Genomic DNA, 22941 nt, shown 5'->3' with positions numbered 1-22941 from the left:
ATCATTTGTTTTTCAACAGGACAATGACCCAACACATCTCCAGGCTGTGTCAGGGCTATTTGACCAAGAAGGAGGGTGATGGACTGCTGCATCAGATGACCTGGCCTCCACAATCACCTGACCTCAAACCAATTGAGATGGTTTGGGCTAAGTTGGACCGCAGAGTGACGAAAAAGCAGCCAACAAGTGCTCAGCATATGTGGAAACTCCTTCAAGACTGTCGGAAAAGCATTCCAGGTGAAGCTGGTTGAGAGAATGCCAAGAGTGTGCAAAGCTGTCATCAAGGCAAAGGGTGGCTACTTTGAAGAATCCTATTTTGATTAGTTAAATTTTTTTTGGTTACTACATGATTCCATATGTGTTATTTCATAGTTTTGATGTCTTCACCATTATTCTACAATGTAGAAAAGTTTTAAAATAAAGAAAAACCCTTTAATGAGTAGGTGTGTCCAAACTTTTGACTGGTACTGATATATCAGATCAGATCATAGATATATATATTACAAAATGTATAGTATGTTAGGTTTGATTGGACAGTAAACCTGGCACATTAACGTTTATGGTAAATACACAGGTACAAAATATCACTACAGATATGAGTTGCTTCACCAATACTTTACATGTCCATTATTTCGTCAAATAAAAACTACCAGAATTCTGAGGTCAGATTCATTTCAGAATAACTGTCATTACTCTTCCTCCGTATGTTAAAAAGATGGGTTTCATGCATTCTGGTAGGAACGTGCCATTTTGGGTTTCCTTATTCCACCAAGAACTTCTGGAAAACCTGGGAATTTTGCAAAAGTTAGCATAACTGTGTAACCCTAGTGTCATTTCAAAGAAAGGCAACTGCTTACACTATGTTACCCCCTTAAAAGTGCATGACAAATACAAAATGCTTACTTCCACATTTTAAATAAAAAAATTGTTTCTGTTTTTTTTTTAAATTTATTTTTTACAGTTCACCGGGTCAAGGTTGGCCTGTATTTCTGCAAGGCTGTATAATCACAGTTATGTCAGCATTTATTTATCCTATTTATCTAGACTCACATATATACCACACTTGTCCATGCAACTGTCCTTTGGTTTCTGCCCCGTCTCTGAGCAGTTTCACTCATCTACAATACATCACTTGCCAGAAGAGACCAGCCAACCAACTTAAGTTCTGCTTGGAAAGGACAGACTTCTCTGCCCTGTAAAGGTTGAGGCCTTCATTTGGTATCAACAAAAGTACTCACTAGGGGGTCCCTCATTCCTACAAGTAGCCCCAGAGTCCACACTGGATCTAGCAGAGAGCAGTCTGTTGGACTCGTCTGGGTGTTGCCTGGCAAGGTACTCCCCCTCCATCCCCTTAGGCTTCTGTCCCGGGGAGAGGGTCTCGAATGTTACATATGAGTCTTGAATATCTTTGGATTTTCTCCCCAGTAGCTTTTTACAGCGCTTCTTGAGCGCCCCGCAGCAGACGATCAGTGTCAGGGGGACAGCGATCACGCAGGCCACGGTGATCACCACCACGTTAATGAGCTTCTGGGTGCCGCTTGCGCTGGCCGCCTCGTCCGTCGAGAAGATTACACACTGCTCCTTTTTAGGGATCAGGCCTTTGACGCAGACGCAGGCGATGTACTTTGTCCTTGGCACAAGTCCGTCGATGGTGATACGGTTCTTTCCCACGCCTACGTTGATCCTCCGCATGTCCCTCTCGCCGAAAACGGCATACAGGACGCTGAACTCGGTGGTGTTCTTGGCCGTCGGGGCCCGCCAGTTCAGGGAGACGGTGTGATCGGTGTCCCCGATGACCTTCACCGATCGTACCACCCGTCTCTCCGGCGGCGCCGACGCCTGCAAAGAAGAGGCGTTGGCTGCCAGGTTGCTAAGAACCTCCTTCTCCACTTCCTTAATAATTGTCGGCTCCGTGGCAGGAGGACCGGGCGTCTGTCCATCGGCCACACTATCCAAAATACTGTAGCTCTCGATATCATACCTCCCTGTGAAACCACTCGGTCCTAGTGGCTCGATGATGGGCATAGCTGCCGTCGTGGTTGGTGGAGGTATGTATCTGGCAACAAGTTTCTTCTGGTAGGCAGCTTTCCCAAATCCACCGGTTTTCCGTCCTCTTTGGTTTCTAGTCTTGGAGCTGCCACCTTGTTCCTCATTTTTAAAGGAGTCTGTAATAACCAGGGAGATGATGGCATCTGCAGTCCCCACGAAGTTGGTCGCTTTGCACATGTATTTCCCAGAGTCCCGGTAAGAGACGGCAGGCACACTCAGGATGGACCAAATGATTCCCTCCTTTGAAACTTCTTCCTGAACTGTGAAATAAATACAAACAAAAAAGTAGTTAGAAGGATTAGTGAAAAGAAAACCATCCATCCATCTGTAATCTAGGCTATTTCAGCTTCTGACTTTACAACACCCAAAATAGATGTCCTAAGTACTGTAGCTACTTATACAGGCAACAGGCAGACGTATATATGCCTAGCCTTCAGTCACGGCAGGTCTTAGCCTGATCCCAGATCTGTTTGTGCTGTTCTGTCAACTATGCAAAACAGTTTCCAAGACAGCACAAACTGATCTGGGATCAGGCTAAGACCTGCTGTGACTGGAGCAGGTTTAGAAACACTAAACGGAAATAAGTCAACAACTTTTTTGTTTGTTTGTAGTTGTTGTCCTTCATCCCTTTTTGGCTGTATATCTATGTGTTACACAGTAAATAAATTAAATCAATCAATCAATAAATCAATGAATCTCACCAGTGCCGTTCATCTGTTTGCCGTCTGCCCGGGTCCAGGACAGCTCTGGTACTGGGACTCCGATAGTCCCACAACGTAGCAGGACGTTGTTCCCCAGGGAGCTCCTGACCCGGGCCACAGCTGTGTGGACATGGGGCCCCTGACACCTCTGGAGCTCCGTCTCGCTGAACAGCACCCCCGACAGGCTCTCCGGGTCAGCACAGCGCAGCTTGGTGTCGATCAGAACCACAGAGGATGACGGAGACTTCTGGAACTGGACCAGGTCATAGAGCCGGCAGTCACATAGCCATGGGTTGTCATGGAGACCTACAGTGACGAAGAAAATAAATAATTTCACCAGAATATAAACATTTTAGTCATTTAGCAGATGCTCTTATCCAGAGTGACTTAAACTAAGGGATTTAAAGAAACTACAATGGTAGCTAAATGAAAATAAATAATCAACACTGCTTTTATCATGGCAATAGATGACATACATTTTAGCATTGCAGTAAATAACACCAGTTCTACCTTGGTAGGACATAACACAAATATATATATATATATATATATATATATATATATATATATATATACACATTTTGGACAACTCTTCTTGCTCTGTCTGAACTATAACCTTGTGTTATGTGTGTATAAAGTCAGTTTAGCAAGACGTAATAGTAAGTAGAAAGTAATCATGCTAGTTTGAAGTGAGACTAGTGAATGTATTCTCATTAACCCTACAGTATGGCTACCTTTACTACAATTAGAGTAATCATTTTACTACTCTCAAATGTCTGATGCATGTCTCCTCCAACTTTTCATTTGACGCTACGTAACACACCACAGGTACTCATGCAATGCATGTTGGGATAAAAGCACCCTGGCTTGTAATGTTGTGGATGGCATCGATTGTTTCTCACGTTTCCTGTGTGTCAATTTGCATGTAATTTAAAGACTTCTATTTCATCCTGGCTTGCAAACCAAATGGGATTCCCTAAAAGCTCAATAAAGATTGTTTTTAATTGCCGAGCAGATCCTTACCTAGAATATATTTGGAACTGTCCCCGTCTTCTTGAGACGGTTTCACAGACAACCACATAGAGAGAACCTCAGGAGGTACGGTGGCCAGGTTGTTGCTAGATAAGTCCAGGTAGGTCAGGTTCTTGATGTAAATGGTCGCCTCGGCCGGGATCGACGATATCTTATTATTATGTAGGTCCAGTAGCCTCAGGTTGGGCATATCAGTCAGAGATTCCCAGGGGAAAGAGGCGAGAGCGTTCCCTTCCAGTCTCAGCTCGTCCAGACTTCTCAGGCCACGGAAGCTGTCTACATTCAAAGAGTTCAGAGAATTGAAAGACATCCAGAGAAATTCCAAACTGTTGAGGTAGTGAAAGGTTTCGCTGGAGATCTTTGCGATGGCAGTTTTCTCGATCCGCAGTTTCGAGGTGTCTGCAGGAAAGTTGGGTGGGATCAGAGTAATCTGTGGGTCATTGCAAAGGACACTCCTAGATAGATGGAGAGAAAGGTACACCTCTTATTGAAAGTCACGGTATAACCTAGTGTAAGACGTTCATTCAGATAACTCGACTTTATTACACGTTTGACCCAAATTAACCATGGACTTGTATGGGTTCATGACAGAGGGTAGACGTACAATTACTGCATAAATAAATCAACCAACATATAGTTTAATTTTTGTCAGTTTAATCTTCCGTTTGAACCCTTCTTTCTTGTTGTTTTATTCGGTCTAAACGTTAGTAAAACATGGTTTAGGGATATTTATTAGAACCAAAGAAAGAGGCTTAGAGCAAATTAATCCTTGGGTCTATATATTTATATATATATATATATTTTTTTTTTTTAAAGAGAGTAGAAGAGAAGCTGACCTCATACTACTTGCACACTACGCACCACCACACAACAACAACAAAAAATGTAGAATAGAAGTTGTTCACATTCACAATTTAAATAGTTGTAATCATTTCTCTGTTTTTTTTTACCTTGCTTTGGATCCGTCTGATAATTTGTGAAAGAAGCAGTTACATTGAGACGGACACGCGCTGCAAACAAACGGTCCGAAGCAAAATAATGTCAAGCAGAAACTCAGGCTAAAACCTCGAAACATTTTCTCTCCGAAACTATACTACCAAAATATAGGCCTACTATCAAACTAAACTACAAGATCTCTTTTGAAAGAAAAAAAAGAAGTAATGTTTATTTCGTTCTGCCAAGCCAGCGAAGCATCGTGTTGCTATCTCAGTGCCTCATACAGGTCTGAACGTCGTTCTGAAACCCCAGATTAAAAGGATAGACATGGATTAGTGGAAAGGATTTATCTTCATTGACACGATTATTGCCCCATGGCAAATGACAGGCAGGCTGTGTCGTTTCGCTTTGTTTATATACAGAGTAAAACCCCTCCATATAGTTTATTGGAGGGTTTATTATGAAGATTGGAGTGGACGGTTCGTTTTTGGCGGTTCATTGACTGTTATAGTCGCGCTGCATGCTATTCTATTGAATGTGAATTTGTGAGTTAAGTGAAATGCAAAAAGGATACTGCTGCCAATGGATAATTGCTACCATTAAAATATAACCATGTAATAAATAGTATACATATGTTTAATTTTACGGGATTTGCTTCAATACATTTATTAAATATTTTTGAAAACCTCATTATTAGCACAATTTACTCCCAAACCCCTCATTTACATTTTTCACATCAAAACTCAAAAAGAAAATAGCCATTTGGGATTCTAAGGGATCAGAAAATATTTAGTTTTTCTTTTTAAATCGAGAATTATTGCATTATTATATAGAGTATACGGTTGCATACCATGGATTTGACAGATAACCCATAATCCCCCCCCCCCCCCCCCCCCCACACACTTTACTGTGACTAAGTCAAACTGATGAAGTATCCACCAGTATTATCAAAACACATACAGTAGCCTACAATCCCACAATGCACAGTGGTGTATGGAGAACAAGACCCCCAGTGGGAACCTCAATAACATGGAAAGGACCAATGAATGAAAGCTAAGAGTAATGTTAAACAAAACGTCCTTCCATTCATTGGATAGGTTTGAAAAATGTTAATAATTTATGTGTTTTGGTGAGTCTGGGTTCTACTGTACACAAGGGGTCATCTGACACTGTTTCAATATTCTATGACTATGCTTCTTCATCCATTCAATGTTTATACACTTTTTTTCTGCAGGTCTGGGCACAAATTAGTGGGTGAAAAAACTACTGACCCCCCCTGATACTTTATATCAAACTACTGAACCCTCCTCCTGATACTTTATAAACTACTGAACCCTCCTCCTGATACTTTATATCAAACTACTGAACCCTCCTCCTGATACTTTATATCAAACTACTGACCCCTCCTCCTGACACTTTATATCAAACTACTGACCCCTCCTGATACTTTATAAACTACTGACCCCTCCTCCTGATACTTTATATCAAACTACTGACCCCTCCTCCTGATATTTTATATCAAACTACTGACCTCTCCTGATACTTTATATCAAACTACTGACCCCTCCTCCTGATACTTTATATCAAACTACTGACCCCTCCTGATACTTTATATCAAACTACTGACCCCTCCTGATACTTCATATCAAACTACTGACCCCTCCTGATACTTTATATCAAACTACTGACCCCTCCTCATGATACTTTATATCAAACTACTGACCCCTCCTCCTGATACTTTATATCAAACTACTGACCCCTCCTGATACTTTATATCAAACTACTGACCCCTCCTCATGATACTTTATATCAAACTACTGACCCCTCCTGATACTTTATATCAAACTACTGACCCCTCCTGATACTTTATATCAAACTACTGACCCCTCCTCCTGACACTTTATATCAAACTACTGAACCCTCCTCCTGATACTTTATATCAAACTACTGACCCCTCCTCCTGATACTTTATATCAAACTACTGACCCCTCCTGATACTTCATATCAAACTACTGACCCCTCCTGATACTTTATATCAAACTACTGACCCCTCCTGATACTTTATATCAAACTACTGACCCCTCCTGATACTTTATATCAAACTACTGACCCCTCCTCCTGATATTTTATATCAAACTACTGACCTCTCCTGATACTTTATATCAAACTACTGACCCCTCCTCCTGATACTTTATATCAAACTACTGACCCCTCCTGATACTTTATATCAAACTACTGACCCCTCCTGATACTTCATATCAAACTACTGACCCCTCCTGATACTTTATATCAAACTACTGACCCCTCCTCATGATACTTTATATCAAACTACTGACCCCTCCTCCTGATACTTTATATCAAACTACTGACCCCTCCTGATACTTTATATCAAACTACTGACCCCTCCTCATGATACTTTATATCAAACTACTGACCCCTCCTGATACTTTATATCAAACTACTGACCCCTCCTGATACTTTATATCAAACTACTGACCCCTCCTCCTGACACTTTATATCAAACTACTGAACCCTCCTCCTGATACTTTATATCAAACTACTGACCCCTCCTCCTGATACTTTATATCAAACTACTGACCCCTCCTGATACTTCATATCAAACTACTGACCCCTCCTGATACTTTATATCAAACTACTGACCCCTCCTGATACTTTATATCAAACTACTGACCCCTCCTGATACTTTATATCAAACTACTGACCCCTCCTCCTGACACTTAATATCAAACTACTGAACCCTCCTCCTGATACTTTATATCAAACTACTGACCCCTCCTCCTGATACTTTATATCAAACTACTGACCCCTCCTGATACTTCATATCAAACTACTGACCCCTCCTGATACTTTATATCAAACTACTGACCCCTCCTGATACTTTATATCAAACTACTGACCCCTCCTGATACTTTATATCAAACTACTGAACCCTCCTGATACTTTATATCAAACTACTGACCCCTCCTGATACTTTATATCAAACTACTGAACCCTCCTGATACTTTATATCAAACTACTGACCCCTCCTCCTGATACTTTATATCAAACTACTGAACCCTCCTCCTGATACTTTATAAACTACTGAACCCTCCTCCTGACACTTTATATCAAACTACTGACCCCTCCTCCTGATGCTTTATATCAAACTACTGAACCCTCCCCCTGATACTTTATATCAAACTACTGACCCCTCCTCCTGATACTTTATATCAAACTACTGACCCCTCCTGATACTTTATATCAAACTACTGACCCCTCCTCCTGATACTTTATAAACTACTGACCCCTCCTGATACTTTATATCAAACTACTGACCCCTCCTCCTGATACTTTATAAACTACTGAACCCTCCTCCTGACACTTTATATCAAACTACTGACCCCTCCTGATACTTTATATCAAACTACTGACCCCTCCTGATACTTTATATCAAACTACTGACCTCTCCTGATACTTTATATCAAACTACTGACCCCTCCTCCTGATACTTTATATCAAACTACTGACCCCTCCTCCTGATACTTCATATCAAACTACTGACCCCTCCTGATACTTTATATCAAACTACTGACCCCTCCTCCTGACACTTTATATCAAACTACTGACCCCTCCTCCTGATACTTTATATCAAACTACTGACCTCTCCTGATACTTTATATCAAACTACTGACCCCTCCTCCTGACACTTTATATCAAACTACTGACCCCTCCTCCTGATACTTCATATCAAACTACTGACCCCTCCTGATACTTTATATCAAACTACTGACCCCTCCTCCTGACACTTTATATCAAACTACTGACCCCTCCTCCTGATACTTTATATCAAACTACTGACCCCTCCTCCTGATACTTCATATCAAACTACTGACCCCTCCTGATACTTTATATCAAACTACTGACCCCTCCTCCTGACACTTTATATCAAACTACTGACCCCTCCTCCTGATACTTTATATCAAACTACTGACCTCTCCTGATACTTTATATCAAACTACTGACCCCTCCTCCTGACACTTTATATCAAACTACTGACCCCTCCTCCTGATACTTCATATCAAACTACTGACCCCTCCTGATACTTTATATCAAACTACTGACCCCTCCTCCTGACACTTTATATCAAACTACTGACCCCTCCTGATACTTTATATCAAACTACTGACCCCTCCTGATACTTTATATCAAACTACTGACCCCTCCTCCTGATACTTTATATCAAACTACTGACCCCTCCTCCTGATACTTTATATCAAACTACTGACCCCTCCTCCTGATACTTTATATCAAACTACTGACCTCTCCTGATACTTTATATCAAACTACTGACCCCTCCTCCTGATACTTTATATCAAACTACTGACCCCTCCTGATACTTTATGTCAAACTACTGACCCCTCCTGATACTTCATATCAAACTACTGACCCCTCCTCCTGATACTTTATATCAAACTACTGACCCCTCCTCCTGATACTTTATATCAAACTACTGACCCCTCCTGATACTTTATATCAAACTACTGACCCCTCCTGATACTTCATATCAAACTACTGACCCCTCCTGATACTTTATATCATACTACTGACCCCTCCTGCTGATACTTTATATCAAACTACTGACCCCTCCTGATACTTTATATCAAACTACTGAACCCTCCTGATACTTTATATCTGTGGGAGTGATTTCAGTGTGAGTAAACTCTCTGTCCCCTGTCTCTATCCCAAAAGGCACCCCATTCCCTATGTACTGTAGTGCAGTACTTTGGACCCGGGCCCATAGGACAGTAGTGCACCATTTAGGGAATAAGGTTCCATTTGGGACTGGCCCATAAACAGCCCGATGCTTTAAAGATTTTAAGCAGTTTGTGACCATGAGGCAGATCCACACAACTACGTGTCTTTAAACCAGTCATCTAGCTATGTCCCTTACCATCTCAAATCAAATCAAATCTAATTGTATTAGTCACATGTGCCGAATACAACTGTGAAATGCTTACTTACAAGCCCTTAACCAACAATACAGCTGTTTAGTAGCCCCTTGGACCTAGACTTGGCGCTCCGGTGCAGCTTGCCGTGCAGTAGCAGAGAGAACAGTCTATGACTCGGGTGGCTGGATTCTTTGACAATTGCTGTCCACTTTCATTCTGGAGGATTTTCTATGAAATAACCTTCCTTTTATCAGAGTTTTGCATATGTGTGTGTGTGTGTGTGTGTGTGTGTGTGTGTGTGTGTGTGTGTGTGTGTGTGTGTATGTGTGTGTGTGTGTGTGTGTGTGTGTGTGTGTGTGTGTGTGTGTGTGTGTGTGTGTGTGTGTGTGTGTGTGTGTGTGTGTGTGTGTGTGTAGCCTAAATTCTATGAATCAACATTTGTAAAACAGGACTTTCCTGCTTTAATAATAAACTACAAATGAAGGAATGAGTTGAGTTTTTACATTCACATGATGAAATGTTTTGGTGTAACTCCGTGACTGAAGTCTGAACTCGGGAAGCTGGAGTGGCATCAACAGCGCAGCCTTTGTTTTCAGATTATGACGGTAGGTGAAATTAAATGTGTCCTAACTATAGGCAACCCAGGCCCACTACACTAGCAGTATAATTTATACAAAGCCATATTGCAACCTTTGGGAGCTGTTTCTCATGCCATAGAAGGCAGGGTCTTTGATTATATCACTCCTCCAGTTTATCTGGGATTCACATGGTATCCTGTATGTGACGCACTACTGGTCCTGGTCAAGGTCAAGGTTAGTGCACTACTGGTCCTGGTCAAGGTTAGTGCACTACTGGTCCTGGTCAAGGTTAGTGCACTATTGGTCCTGGTCCTGGTCAAGGTTAGTGCACTACTGGTCCTGGTCCTGGTCAAGGTTAGTGCACTACTGGTCCTGGTCCTGGTCAAGGTTAGTGCACTACTGGTCCTGGTCTGGTCAAGGTTAGTGCACTAATGGTCCTGGTCAAGGTTAGTGCACTACTGGTCCTGGTCAAGGTTAGTGCACTACTGGTCCTGGTTCTGGTCAAGGTTAGTGCACTACTGGTCCTGGTCTGGTCAAGGTTAGTGCACTACTGGTCCTGGTCAAGGTTAGTGCACTACTGGTCCTGGTTCTGGTCAAGGTTAGTGCACTACTGGTCCTGGTCTGGTCAAGGTTAGTGCACTAATGGTTCTGGTCAAGGTTAGTGCTCTCTTGGTCCTGGTCCTGGTCAAGGTTAGTACTCTACTGGTCCTGGTGAAGGTTAGTGCACAACTTGTCAAGGTTAGTGCTCTACTGGTCCTGGTCAAGGTTAGTGCTCTACTGGTCAATATTAGTGCACTTCTGGTACTGGTCCTGGTCAAGGTTAGTGCACTACTGGTCAAGGTTAGTGCACTACCGGTCCTGGTTCTGGTCAAGGTTAGTGCACTACTGGTCCTGGTCAAGGTTAGTGCTCTTCTGGTCCTGTTCAAGGTTAGTGCACTATTGGTCCTGGTCCCGATCAAGGTTAGTGCTCTACTGGTCCTGGTCCTGTTCAAGGTTAGTGCTCTACTGGTCCTGGTCAAGGTAGGGCACTATTGGTCCAGGTGAAGGTTATGGCTATACTGGTCCTGGTGAAGGTTAGTGCTCTATTGGTCCTGGTCAAGGTTAGTGCTCTACTGGTCCTGGTCAAGGTAGGGCACTATTGGTCCAGGTGAAGGTTATGGCTATACTGGTCCTGGTGAAGGTTAGTGCTCTATTGGTCCTGGTCAAGGTTAGTGCACTACTGGTCAAGGTCAAGGTTAGTGCACTACTGGTCCTGGTCAAGGTTAGTGCACTACTGGTCCTGGTCAAGGTTAGTACACTACTGGTCCTGGTCCTGGTGAAGGTTAGTGCACTACTGGTCCTGGTCCTGGTCAAGGTTAGTGCACTACTGGTCCTGGTCTGGTCAAGGTTAGTGCACTACTGGTCCTGGTCAAGGTTAGTGAACTACTGGTCCTGGTCAAGGTTAGTGCACTACTGGTCCTGGTCAATGTTAGTGCACTATTGGTCCTGGTCAAGGTTAGTGCTCTACTGGTCCTGGTCAAGATTAGGACTCTACTGGTCCTGGTCATGGTAAGTGTTCTACTGGTCCTGGTCAAGGTTAGTGCACTACTGGTCCGGGTCAAGGTTAGTGCACTACTGGTTCTGGTCAAGGTTAGTGCTCTACTGGTCCTGGTCAAGGTTAGTGCTCAACTGGTCCTGGTCAAGGTTAGTGCTCTACTGGTCCTGGTTAAGGTTAGTGCACTACTGGTCCTGGTCAAGGTTAGTGCTCTACTGGTCCTGGTCAAGGTTAGTGCTCTACTGGTCCTGGTCAAGGTTAGTGCTCTACTGGTCCTGGTCAAGGTTAGTGCACTAAACAGGGAGCAAGCTCTAATGTTAATGTCTTGACATTACAGTCATTTAGAAGATGCTCTTATCCAGAGAAACTCCCAGAAGCAATTAGGGTTACGTGCCTTGCTCAAGGGCACATCGATAGATGTTTCACGTAGGGGATTTGAACCGGCAACCTTTCAGTTACTGGCCCAATGCTCTTGATTGCTAGGCTACCTGCCGTCCCCGGCTGGTTTTTTGTGTCTGTTTGTTTTTAATAGGAACTTTAGTCTCAATTTACTGTTAAAATTTAGAGTAGTAGAATACACAAAAGGTGTGAGTTTGAAATGTGGTTGTGCATCAGCAGTTTTTCTCTGGTTTTGTCAGTCACTGACAGTCTCTCAATTAGCCATGTTAGCTAGCTATTTTTTTTTAGATTGGTAAGTTAGTCTAGCCAGTTATCTAAACTTGTAGTTATCATGGCTGAATACCGACAATACCGCCCAGGGGCCCTGACCTCCAGGGGCCCTGACCTCCAGAGGGCCCTGACCTCCAGAGGGCCCTGACCTCCAGGGGCCCTGACCTCCAGAGGGCCTGCATTGTTATCATTAACGTGGCATAAGTCATGGCAAAACTTGTAGAATTTCAGAACATTTCCTTTAAAACTGCAAAAATTATTTTTTGCCGCACGGCTAAATTAGTAGAATTGCATGAATTTTTAAAAATAAAATTGCACAAACAAAATCGCCCCCCCCAATGGCAAAACCTGTAGAACAAACAGAAAACCTGCTTTAAAACTGCAACGTTTGGGATCTATGGATTAAGAATGAACCTGAACTAATGGTGTTGACTGTGATTTGTCATGGGCTGGAGCTCCTTGTATGACATTGTTGTCTTGTCGACTGTGTTTGTTGTGTCTGTTCAGATTTTTCGTGTTATTTTTGTGTGAAAAAATGTACGAAATGGTTAGGTGACTTTGGGACATCACTAACAATGCTACGTTCTTGGAACTAAGGTTTGCTTTCACCCACCAACATTTAGCCAGATTAAAGGATTGCTACATTTAAACTTGTTGCATTGTTAAACCAATAATTCACTGGACAAGGGTCTCTCAGTCCATTCACTATGCAGTGTCAGCTTCCAACTGACACGTACAGTTACTTATGATGTCTTGAATGGCTGAGGCATCAGGTAGGTCCTACCTATCGATGTAAGAGATCCTTCATCTTCACACGGCATATACTGTTTAGCCTACAAAGTGTACTAAGAATGTATGACCTGTAGGTTTAGAGTTCAGTGATAATATAAAGTATGTTATTGGTCATTAAGAGCCAACAATTTGAGAAAGTCGGTTTCCCTGTCAGTTATGTGCTTGCAAAATTGGTGCGCAGAAACCACTTCAATGAACACGACCGTTTAGGGATTTTTTTTTTTTCATCAGGAAAATAAGAAATAGCTGTTGCCCAGTGTGTGTCAAACTCTTCTGCTATTGCGCCACTTTGTTAGTACATTCTTGTAGGGATTGGTAAGGGTTTTACATCAGATAAGTCCTTGCATGCCTTTTCACGTGAAAGAGCCTTTATAAGGAGTTCAGTCAAAACTCTGGCACTTTCAGACGCGAGAATAAACGTTCAGGAACTATCTGTAGTGTCCGACAATACTGGTGGCCATCAAAAATGGCAGCATACTCATTACCGGAGGGATTCTCCGATTTTGACATGTTTGCATTCGGTTCAGCTCTTCTTGTTGGGGGTAAGTGAAATATTTTATGCTAAAAATTTGAAAGAAAAGCTGTTATTTGCGTTAGCGAAATGGCATCCAGATGGAGATGGGATTTTAAAGAGATCTTAAGGGACAGGTCTACTGATTTGAAAGAGATCTTAAAGGGACAGGTCTACTGATTTGAAAGAGATCTTAAAGGGACAGGTCTCCTGATTTGAAAGAGATCTTAAAGGGACAGGTCTACTGATTTGAAAGAGATCTTAAAGGGACAGGTCTACTGATTTGAAAGAGATCTTAAAGGGACAGGTCTACTGATTTTAAAGAGATCTTAAAGGGACAGGTCTCCTGATTTTAAAGAGATCTTAAAGGGACAGGTCTACTGATTTTAAAGAGATCTTAAAGGGACCGGTCTACTGATTTTAAAGAGATCTTAAAGGGACAGGTCTACTGACTTTAAAGAGATCTTAAAGGGACAGATCTACTGATTTTAAAGAGATCTTAAAGGGACAGGTCTACTGATTTTAAAGAGATCTTAAAGATACAGGTCTACTGATTTTAAAGAGATCTTAAAGGGACAGGTCTACTGATTTTAAAGACATCTTAAAGGGACAGGTCTACTGATTTTAAAGAGATCTTAAAGGGACAGGTCTACTGATTTTAAAAAGATCTTAAAGGGACAGGTCTACTGATTTTAAAGAGATCTTAAGGGACAGGTCTACTGATTTTAAAGAGATCTTAAAGGGACAGGTCTACTGATTTTAAAGAGATCTTAAAGGGACAGGTCTACTGATTTGAAAGAGATCTTAAAGGGACAGGTCTCCTGATTTGAAAGAGATCTTAAAGGGACAGGTCTACTGATTTTAAAGAGATCTTAAAGGGACAGGTCTACTGATTTGAAAGAGATCTTAAAGGGACAGGTCTACTGATTTGAAAGAGATCTTAAAGGGACAGGTCTCCTGATTTTAAAGAGATCTTAAAGGGACAGGTCTACTGATTTTAAATCATGCCAAGATTGTCACTGGAAGATGTGAATAATCCACAAGGATTTGAAGATGCGGTTCTGTAAGGTTGACGTGAAATAGTAAAATAAAAGTCTGTGTAGATAAAATTCAACGATTTCTGACATTATAATATCCTATTCACATATAGGCTATATAACTTAACTGAAATGTTAAACGTCCATTTTTAGTCTTTGTCTCCCCCCCTGATGATTTCTCTTCTTTCTCCGTGTCTTTTAGGTCTTGTCGGATTCTTCCTCAACGCCGTTTCAATATTGGCCTATATTAGCGTAAAGCAAATGCGAACTCCCAGTAACTTCCTTGTCTTTAACCTCGCCGTGGCTGACATTATGCTCAATACAACCGGCCTGATCGCTGCATACGCCAGCTTATCGTACAGGTATAAATGATTATCCTTTGACGCTGCAGTAACGCCCGTGGAGGTTTCCTGACTTATGTGTACAATAATTGTTGTTAAAACGCTGTTATGCGTTTGATCAAATATTTGTTTTAGAGACAGGACATCAGGACAAATCGTTCTAGTGAGGCACACCTTTTTTTCCCATGTATATCTGAATAGCTATGATGGATAGATCGTTTACTACACAAAGCTGTAATGTTAGTGTGTGTGATCATGACTTTATAGTTCAACTGAATAGAACCACAAGTCAAAGTAGGTGTATTTGGTATGACAATTAGCTGCGAAATGAGTCATCATGTTTATGTCGGAATGTAGCCATTCTGAAACCGGTTTATGCCTGATTGGATTAGAAACACTAAGGCTGAGTTTACACAGGCAGCCCAATTCTGATCTTTGGCCAATAATTGGCCTTTTGTTCCAATCAGATCAGATCTCTTGCCAATAATCGGACAAAAGATCAGAATTGGGCTGCCTGTGTAAACGCAGCCTAAATGCGCTCCTCTCTTCTCGTCACCCTAGACACTGGCCCTGGGGTCAAGACGGATGTAGCAACCACGCCGTCATAGGGATGACAGCAGTTCTGGCCTCCATCAGTTTCCTGGCTACCATCGCCTGGGACAGATATCACCAATATGTCACCAGTGGGTAGTATCCTATATTATAGCTTTATCTATATACATCTACAAATATACAAACATATTCTTGGAAAATGTTAAATAAATATAACAACGTTATTTTGTTCCAGATCAGAAGCTGTTTTGGAGCACGGCCTGGACTTTTTCTATCATTATCTGGGGATTGGCCATCTTCTGGGCGGCCGTCCCTCTGACTGGATGGGGAGTGTATGACTTTGAGCCAATGAGGACGTGCTGCACTCTAGACTACACCAAAGGAGACAAGTAGGCTACATTTTAAAGTGGAACTGACAAGCGTTTCATCATAATCATAATATCAGTCAAAAAAATGATCATACTCCCAGTTTATCCAACTTTAGAAGAGGTTTTAAAAATAGGTTCTATTCGACTCAACGTTCCCGTGACGTACACTAAGGCGTTGTTGGGGAAATCGATGGATGCAGTTCAATGCATGATTCATATAATTCCCCAATACAGTTCTTGCTATTCCCCCAAAAATATTGCTATCAGGTTGTAAATCCCATCTGGCACATTGTTTGCTGCCTGCATTCGGGATGCACTGTTTCACTTTCCATTACTAAATATTTTGGCTAGCATTAGTTGTTGATCTTTATTGTTGTTGATGTAAATAGCTGAGGGAGAGAGAGCCTAATTATACATCATGTTCTGTCTTGTCTGTGGTTCAGGGAATTCCACTATCATGTTCTCTCTTGTCTGTGGTTCAGGGAATTCCACTATCATGTTCTCTCTTGTCTGTGGTTCAGGGAATTCCACTATCATGTTCTCTCTTGTCTGTGGTTCAGGGAATTCCACTATTATGTTCCCTCTTGTCTGTGGTTCAGGGAATTCCACTATCATGTTCTCTCTTGTCTGTGGTTCAGGGAATTCCACTATCATGTTCTCTCTTGTCTGTGGTTCAGGGAATTCCACTATCATGTTCTCTCTTGTCTGTGGTTCAGGGAATTCCACTATCATGTTCTCTCTTGTCTGTGGTTCAGGGAATTCCACTATCATGTTCTCTCTCATCTGTGGTTCAGGGAATTCCACTATCATGTTCTCTCTCATCTGTGGTTCAGGGAATTCCACTATCATGTTCCCTCTCATCTGTGGTTCAGGGAATTCCACCATCATGTTCTCTCTCATCTGTGGTTCAGGGAATTCCACCATCATGTTCTGTCTTGTCTGTGGTTCAGGGAATTCCACCATCATGTTCTGTCTTGTCTGTGGTTCAGGGAATTCCACCATCATGTTCTGTCTTGTCTGTGGTTCAGGGAATTACACCATCATTTTCTCTCTTGTCTGTGGTTCAGGGAATTACAGACCTCTAAAGGTCATTTTATTGTAGCTCAGCATCTCCCTCACGCACTGTTACCTCGGCACATTTGTCGTTGATGTTTCACAAGATTTTTTAAAAAATAAAGTTTTGAAAAAAAGCAGACTTCCAAAACTCAGAAATATCCTTCTGTTTCAACCAGCTGTTGACGTCACTGTTTGACTTTGTAAAATGTTAACAGTGGAATACAGGATCAGGGCTTTAAAACAATCAAACAGATTACTTCAAAAGTAAGCTCTTTTACTTAGTTGAAAACATCCAGCATTTCACACAGAGAGAGAGAGAGAGAGAGAGAGAGAGAGAGAGAGAGAGAGAGAGAGAGAGGGAGAGAGAGAGAGAGAGAGAGAGAGAGAGCACTGCTAGAAATCTTTAATGGATTGAGATGATTCATTTCAGACAATAAAACAAAAGCTCTCTAGCAATGTCTCCCACAGACTAGGGTTCCAAAATTCTGGTAACACAATTCCCAGGTGTTCCAGAACTCCCTTACGATTCCGTATTTCCTGCTAATTCCCTCATTATTCCGGGAATCCTCCAACTGGTATTTCTGGAACACCTGGGAATTTTGTTACTGTAATTTTGCAACTCAAGTGTGTGGATTTGTTTGGGTTGAAAATGACCAGAATTTAGCAACCCTAGACATGTGAGTATTCCACATTCATAGAGATGCACGGGATAATACAGTGTGTCTTATGTCATTCTATCGTCCGTGTTCATCTCCATTCAACAGGGACTACATTACCTATATGGGGGCCCTGACGGTCTTCTACCTTATCTTCCCTGCTTATGTCATGAAGTCCAACTACGACGCCATTTACGCATACTTCAAGAAGATCCACAAGCACAGGGTAAACCTTGGAACGTTCTACCGTCAGAACGTTTGGAACGTGTTCTTTGGAACGTTGCAACACTTTTTAACAACACCATTAATATTTGGCCTTTGGGGGGGAGGGGGAGAAAAAACAACATACTTCGCATTATATTTACAATGTGATAAGCGTGTTAAATCCTAGTATGTGAACATCGGGAAAGTTGTTCCGTGAACTTCAGATTACAAGACTTCTCAGCAAGATAATCCCGTAGACAGTGTTTGCTGTAATTAATTCACTTTGCAATTATTTAAAGTAAGATGTCTAAATGTTGTATGTGTGTACATAACAGTCATTATGTTCTGCTTTTTTATACATTTATATTATGCTGATATGTTGACTCTATGTTATTGTTGTCATAGTGTAACTCAGAAGTCAAATTTCATTCAATTCAATACAACTTTATTGACTGTCTTTGTTTTCCAGTGGAACACCAGCGTACCACTGAGGGTTCTGTTGTTCTGCTGGGGACCCTACGAAGTCATGTGTATCTACGCCTGCTTTGGCAATGCCAAACTGGTCTCTCCAAAGCTGAGAATGGTGAGCGGCGCTGCTTCTTCTTCTTCTTCTTTTGAGAGCTTCTTCTTCTTCTTTTGAGAGCTTCTTCTTCTTTTGAGAGCTTCTTCTTCTTCTTCTTTTGAGAGCTTCTTCTTCTTCTTCATTTGAGAGCTTCTTCTTCTTCTTTTGAGAGCTTCTACTTCTTTTGAGAGCTTCTTCTTCTTTTGAGAGCTTCTTCTTATTCTTTTGAGAGCTTATTCTTCTTTTGAGAGCTTCTTCTTCTTCTTTTGAGAGCTTCTACTTCTTTTGAGAGCTTATTCTTCTTTTGAGAGCTTCTTCTTATTCTTCTTTTGAGAGCTTCTTCTTCTTCTTTTGAGAGCTTATTCTTCTTTTGAGAGCTTCTTCTTCTTCTTTTGAGAGCTTCTACTTCTTTTGAGAGCTTATTCTTCTTTTGAGAGCTTCTTCTTATTCTTCTTTTGAGAGCTTCTTCTTCTTCTTTTGAGAGCTTCTACTTCTTTTGAGAGCTTCTTCTTCTTTTGAGAGCTTCTTCTTATTCTTCTTTTGAGAGCTTCTTCTTCTTCTTCATTTGAGAGCTTCTTCTTCTTCTTTTGAGAGCTTCTTATTCTTCTTTTGAGAGCTTCTTCTTCTTCTTCTTTTGAGAGCTTCTTCTTCTTCTTTTGAGAGCTTCTTCTTCTTCTTTTGAGAGCTTCTTCTTCTTTGAGAGCTTCTTCTTCTTCTTTTGAGAGCTTCTTCTTCTTTTGAAAGCTTCTTCTTCTTCTTTTGAGAGCTTCTTCTTCTTCTTTTGAGAGCTTCTTCTTCTTCTTTTGAGAGCTTCTTCTTCTTCTTTTGAGAGCTTCTTCTTCTTCTTTTGAGAGCTTCTTCTTCTTTTGAGAGCTTCTTCTTCTTCTTTTGAGAGCTTCTTCTTCTTCTTTTGAGAGCTTCTTCTTCTTTTGAGAGCTTCTTCTTCTTCTTTTGAGAGCTTCTTCTTCTTTTGAGAGCTTCTTCTTTTGAGAGCTTCTTCTTCTTCTTTTGAGAGCTTCTTCCCCATATTTTGAGAGCTTCTTCTTCTTCTTTTGAGAGCTTCTTCCCCATATTTTGAGAGCTTCTTCTTCTTCTTTTGAGAGCTTCTTCTTTTGAGAGCTTCTTCTTCTTCTTTTGAGAGCTTCTTCTTTTGAGAGCTTCTTCTTTTGAGAGCTTCTTCTTCTTTATTTTTGAGAGCTTCTTCCTTTTTTAATTGAATTTTTCTCTTTCTGTGCTTGATAATGCTTTAGCTAAATAACATGTCAATGGAGAGGTTTGATTTAAATCATTTTAACGAGAACATGTTTATTCATTTCGTAGTTGCTTCCTGTTTTGGCGAAAATGAACCCTATTTTCAATGCTTGGCTCTATTCCTTTGGGAACGAGTTCTACAGAGGAGGGGTGTGGCAGTTCCTGACTGGCCAGAAGTTTACAGAGCCCGTCGTTGTGAAGTTAAAAGGAAGATAAAGGAAGTTCTTGTTAGTTACAGTCATATATATAGAACGGTCAGAGTTTCTATTCCCATTCTACTCATTCGAATTCTATGGTTACAGTACCATACATATAATTAGAATGTTCCATGTTCCATTCTACTCATTCTAATTCTATGGTTACAGTACCGTACATATAATTAGAATGTTCCATGTTCCATTCTACTCATTCTAATTCTATGGTTACAGTACCATACATAGAATTAGAATGTTCCAATCCATTCAACCATTCTAATTCTATGGTTACAGTACCGTACATAGAATTAGAATGTTCCATGTTCCATTCTACTCATTCTAATTCTATGGTTACAGTACCATACATATAATTAGAATGTTCCATGTTCCATTCAACCATTCGAATACTATGCTAAAGACCATATTCAAACAACAAATCATCATCATACACTCTCATTGCAGTAGGTTTCACATTGGAAGAATGCTATCTGTACAAGGTTGTAAAGTAAATCTCAATTGTTTATTTAGTTGGTTTGGGATACCATATGCCAATGTAGCTTGTCAATAGAGATATGGTGATTGTCCATTCAAATAGACTTTGGGGAGAGGCACCTGTTCTTAGGTTGAATGATGTATCATGATTTACTAGAGATGATTGACTAGACACTCATTGACCTATGTTTTAGTAGAAATTCCACAGTGCTCTTAAAATGACATGTTCATGTTGAGTGATTTTTTGAAGGAAGTAAAAACCAGTGTAATCAACTTAAAGTGGATGAGACTGAATTTTAGTGGAATCATGATAATGTAAAACATATTTTATATCCAATAGCTTTACTTCTAGAACTTTCCCTGATGTCTTCCTCTGATCACTGTCAATAAACGCAGCGAGGTGTGCTGCCATGTGCTGCTCTTCAATCTGACTCAACTGTCCATGGAAATGGTGGGATGCTCAACACGCTTTACTGTACAGCTGTAAATGATGAGTGACTTAGTCTTCAGACTTCAAAAGAGCTATAGCTGCCAGACCTGAGTTCAAATATCAGACTACAAAAAGAGCTATACCTACCAGACCTGGGTTCAAATATCAGACTACAAAAAGAGCTATACCTACAAGACCTGGGTTCAAATATCAGACTACAAAAGAGCTATACCTACCAGACCTGGGTTCAAATATCAGACTACAAAAGAGCTATACCTACCAGACCTGGGTTCAAATATCAGACTACAAAAGAGCTATACCTACCAGACCTGGGTTCAAATATCAGACTACAAAAGAGCTATACCTACCAGACCTGGGTTCAAATATCAGACTACAAAAGAGCTATACCTACCAGACCTGGGTTCAAATATCAGACTACAAAAGAGCTATACCTACCAGACCTGGGTTCAAATATCAGACTACAAAAGAGCTATAGCTGCCAGACCTGGGTTCAAATATCAGACTACAAAAGAGCTATACCTACCAGACCTGGGTTCAAATATCAGACTACAAAAGAGCTATACCTACCAGACCTGGGTTCAAATATCAGACAACAAAAGAGCTATACCTACCAGACCTGGGTTCAAATATCAGACTACAAAAGAGCTATAGCTGCCAGACCTGAGTTCAAATACTATTTAAAATCTTTAAAGTACCTTAAGCGTTTACTTTAGCCTGCCCGGAGTGCCAGATGAGTGAGGATTACTTTTATGCTACTATTTCATTGTTTCCATTGTGCCAGGCAAGCTCAATCAAGCCCGGCTAATTAGTATTTGACATTAAATATTATTTGAAGCCAGTTCTGATTTATTAAGCAAGCCATTTCATGCTATGGTGGTGGTTGTCTAGTTGGGTCTCCTGGACCCTGTGGGGTTTTATGGTTGTGTCTCGAATGGCATCTTATTCCCTATGGGCCCTAGCCAAAAGTAGTGCACTATATAGGAAATATGGTTCCATTGGGGACAGCTGAAACCCCTGACTATACAGTGCCTTCAGAAAGTATTCACACCCCGTGACTTTTTCCACGTTTTGTTGTGTTACAGCCTTGATTTAAAATAGATGAAATGTAGATTTTTCTTTTGTCGCTGGCCTACACACAATACCCCATTATGTCAAAGTGGAATTATGTTTTTTGAAAATGTTTACAAATTAATAAAAATGAAAATATGAAATGTTTTGAGTCAGTAAGTATACAACCCCTTTGTGATGGCAAGCCTAAATAAGTTCAGGAGTAAAAAAAAAATGTGCTTAACAAGTAACGCAATTAGTTGTATGGACAATAATAGTGTTTTTGAACGACTACCCTCATCTTTGCACCCCCACACATGCAATTATCTGCCTCAGTCGAGCAGTGAATTTGAAACAAAGATTCAACCACAAAGACCAGGGAGGGTTTCCAATGCCTCGCAAAGAGAAGCACCTATTGGTAGATGGATAAAAATAGAAAACAAGCAGACATTGGAGCATGGTGAAGTTGTCAATTACACTTTGGAAGGTGTATCAATACAGTGCTTTTGCAACCGTATTCATCCCCCTCGGCGTTTTTCCTATTTTGTTGCATTACAACCTATAATTGAAATGTATTTTTATTTGAATTTCATGTAATGGACATACACAAAATAGATCAAATTGGTGAAGTGAAATGAAAAAAGTAACTTGTTTCAAAAGACTGTAAAAAAATAAAAAATGTAAAAGTGGTGTGTGTGTATTCACCTCCTTTGCTATGAAGCCCCTAAATAAGATCTGGTGCAAGTCAGACGTGCAAGTCAGAAGTCACAGAATTAGTTAGATTGCACACAAGTGGACTTTATTTAAGTGTCACGTGATCTCAGGATATTTACACCTGTTCTGAAAGTCCCCAGAGTCTGCAACACCACTAAGCAAGTGGCACCATAAAGACCAAGAAGCTCTCCAAACAGGTCAGGGACAAAGTTGTGGAGAAGTACCGATCAGGGTTGGGTTATGATAAAATATCTGAAACTTTGAA

General features: G+C 41.0%; 2 protein-coding genes and 1 long non-coding RNA gene across 3 annotated transcripts in view; 1 reads left to right on the top strand and 2 right to left on the bottom strand.

Annotated features, from left to right (window-relative positions):
* The window catches only part of LOC118942075 (uncharacterized), a 784985-nt gene that overhangs the window by 397238 nt on the left and 364806 nt on the right, over positions 1 to 22941 (bottom strand). The gene's annotated exons all lie outside the window — the stretch shown is intronic.
* LOC110499494 (leucine-rich repeat, immunoglobulin-like domain and transmembrane domain-containing protein 1) lies at positions 536 to 5015 on the bottom strand. Its single transcript, XM_021576625.3, has 4 exons — positions 4733 to 5015; positions 3774 to 4237; positions 2751 to 3056; positions 536 to 2309 (listed from the first exon to the last, which is right to left on the bottom strand). Exons 1-4 carry the CDS (start codon positions 4855 to 4857, stop codon positions 1222 to 1224), a joined length of 1983 nt encoding a protein of 660 aa, XP_021432300.2. The 5' UTR covers positions 4858 to 5015; the 3' UTR covers positions 536 to 1221.
* LOC110499559 (RPE-retinal G protein-coupled receptor-like) lies at positions 13190 to 20890 on the top strand. Its single transcript, XM_036956363.2, has 7 exons — positions 13190 to 13782; positions 14991 to 15150; positions 15691 to 15812; positions 15917 to 16070; positions 17870 to 17987; positions 18435 to 18548; positions 19848 to 20890. The coding sequence occupies exons 1-7, from the start codon at positions 13707 to 13709 to the stop codon at positions 19992 to 19994; spliced, it is 891 nt and encodes a 296-aa protein (XP_036812258.2). The 5' UTR covers positions 13190 to 13706; the 3' UTR covers positions 19995 to 20890.

The sequence above is a fragment of the Oncorhynchus mykiss genome, chromosome 20 (assembly GCF_057628025.1).
Source record: "Oncorhynchus mykiss isolate SJ-2025 chromosome 20, ASM5762802v1, whole genome shotgun sequence".
NCBI classification, from domain to species: Eukaryota; Metazoa; Chordata; class Actinopteri; order Salmoniformes; family Salmonidae; genus Oncorhynchus; species Oncorhynchus mykiss.
The sequence above is the reverse complement of the archived record's forward strand: the minus strand, read 5'-3'. Positions and strand labels throughout refer to the sequence as shown.

What these genes read in the sequence shown, in the direction of transcription:
- LOC110499494 (XM_021576625.3), bottom strand. Translation starts at nt 4,857, where the DNA reads ATGTTTCGAGGTTTTAGCCTGAGTTTCTGCTTGACATTATTTTGCTTC. An exon ending in TCAGACGGATCCAAAGCAAG is followed by an intron (nt 4,238 to 4,732) that starts GTAAAAAAAAAC and finishes CCATCTATCTAG; the next exon opens with GAGTGTCCTTTGCAATGACC. An exon ending in CAAACAGATGAACGGCACTG is followed by an intron (nt 2,310 to 2,750) that starts GTGAGATTCATT and finishes TTTATTTCACAG; the next exon opens with TTCAGGAAGAAGTTTCAAAG.
- LOC110499559 (XM_036956363.2), top strand. Translation starts at nt 13,707, where the DNA reads ATGGCAGCATACTCATTACCGGAGGGATTCTCCGATTTTGACATGTTT. An exon ending in ATATCACCAATATGTCACCA is followed by an intron (nt 15,813 to 15,916) that starts GTGGGTAGTATC and finishes ATTTTGTTCCAG; the next exon opens with ATCAGAAGCTGTTTTGGAGC. An exon ending in GACTACACCAAAGGAGACAA is followed by an intron (nt 16,071 to 17,869) that starts GTAGGCTACATT and finishes TCCATTCAACAG; the next exon opens with GGACTACATTACCTATATGG.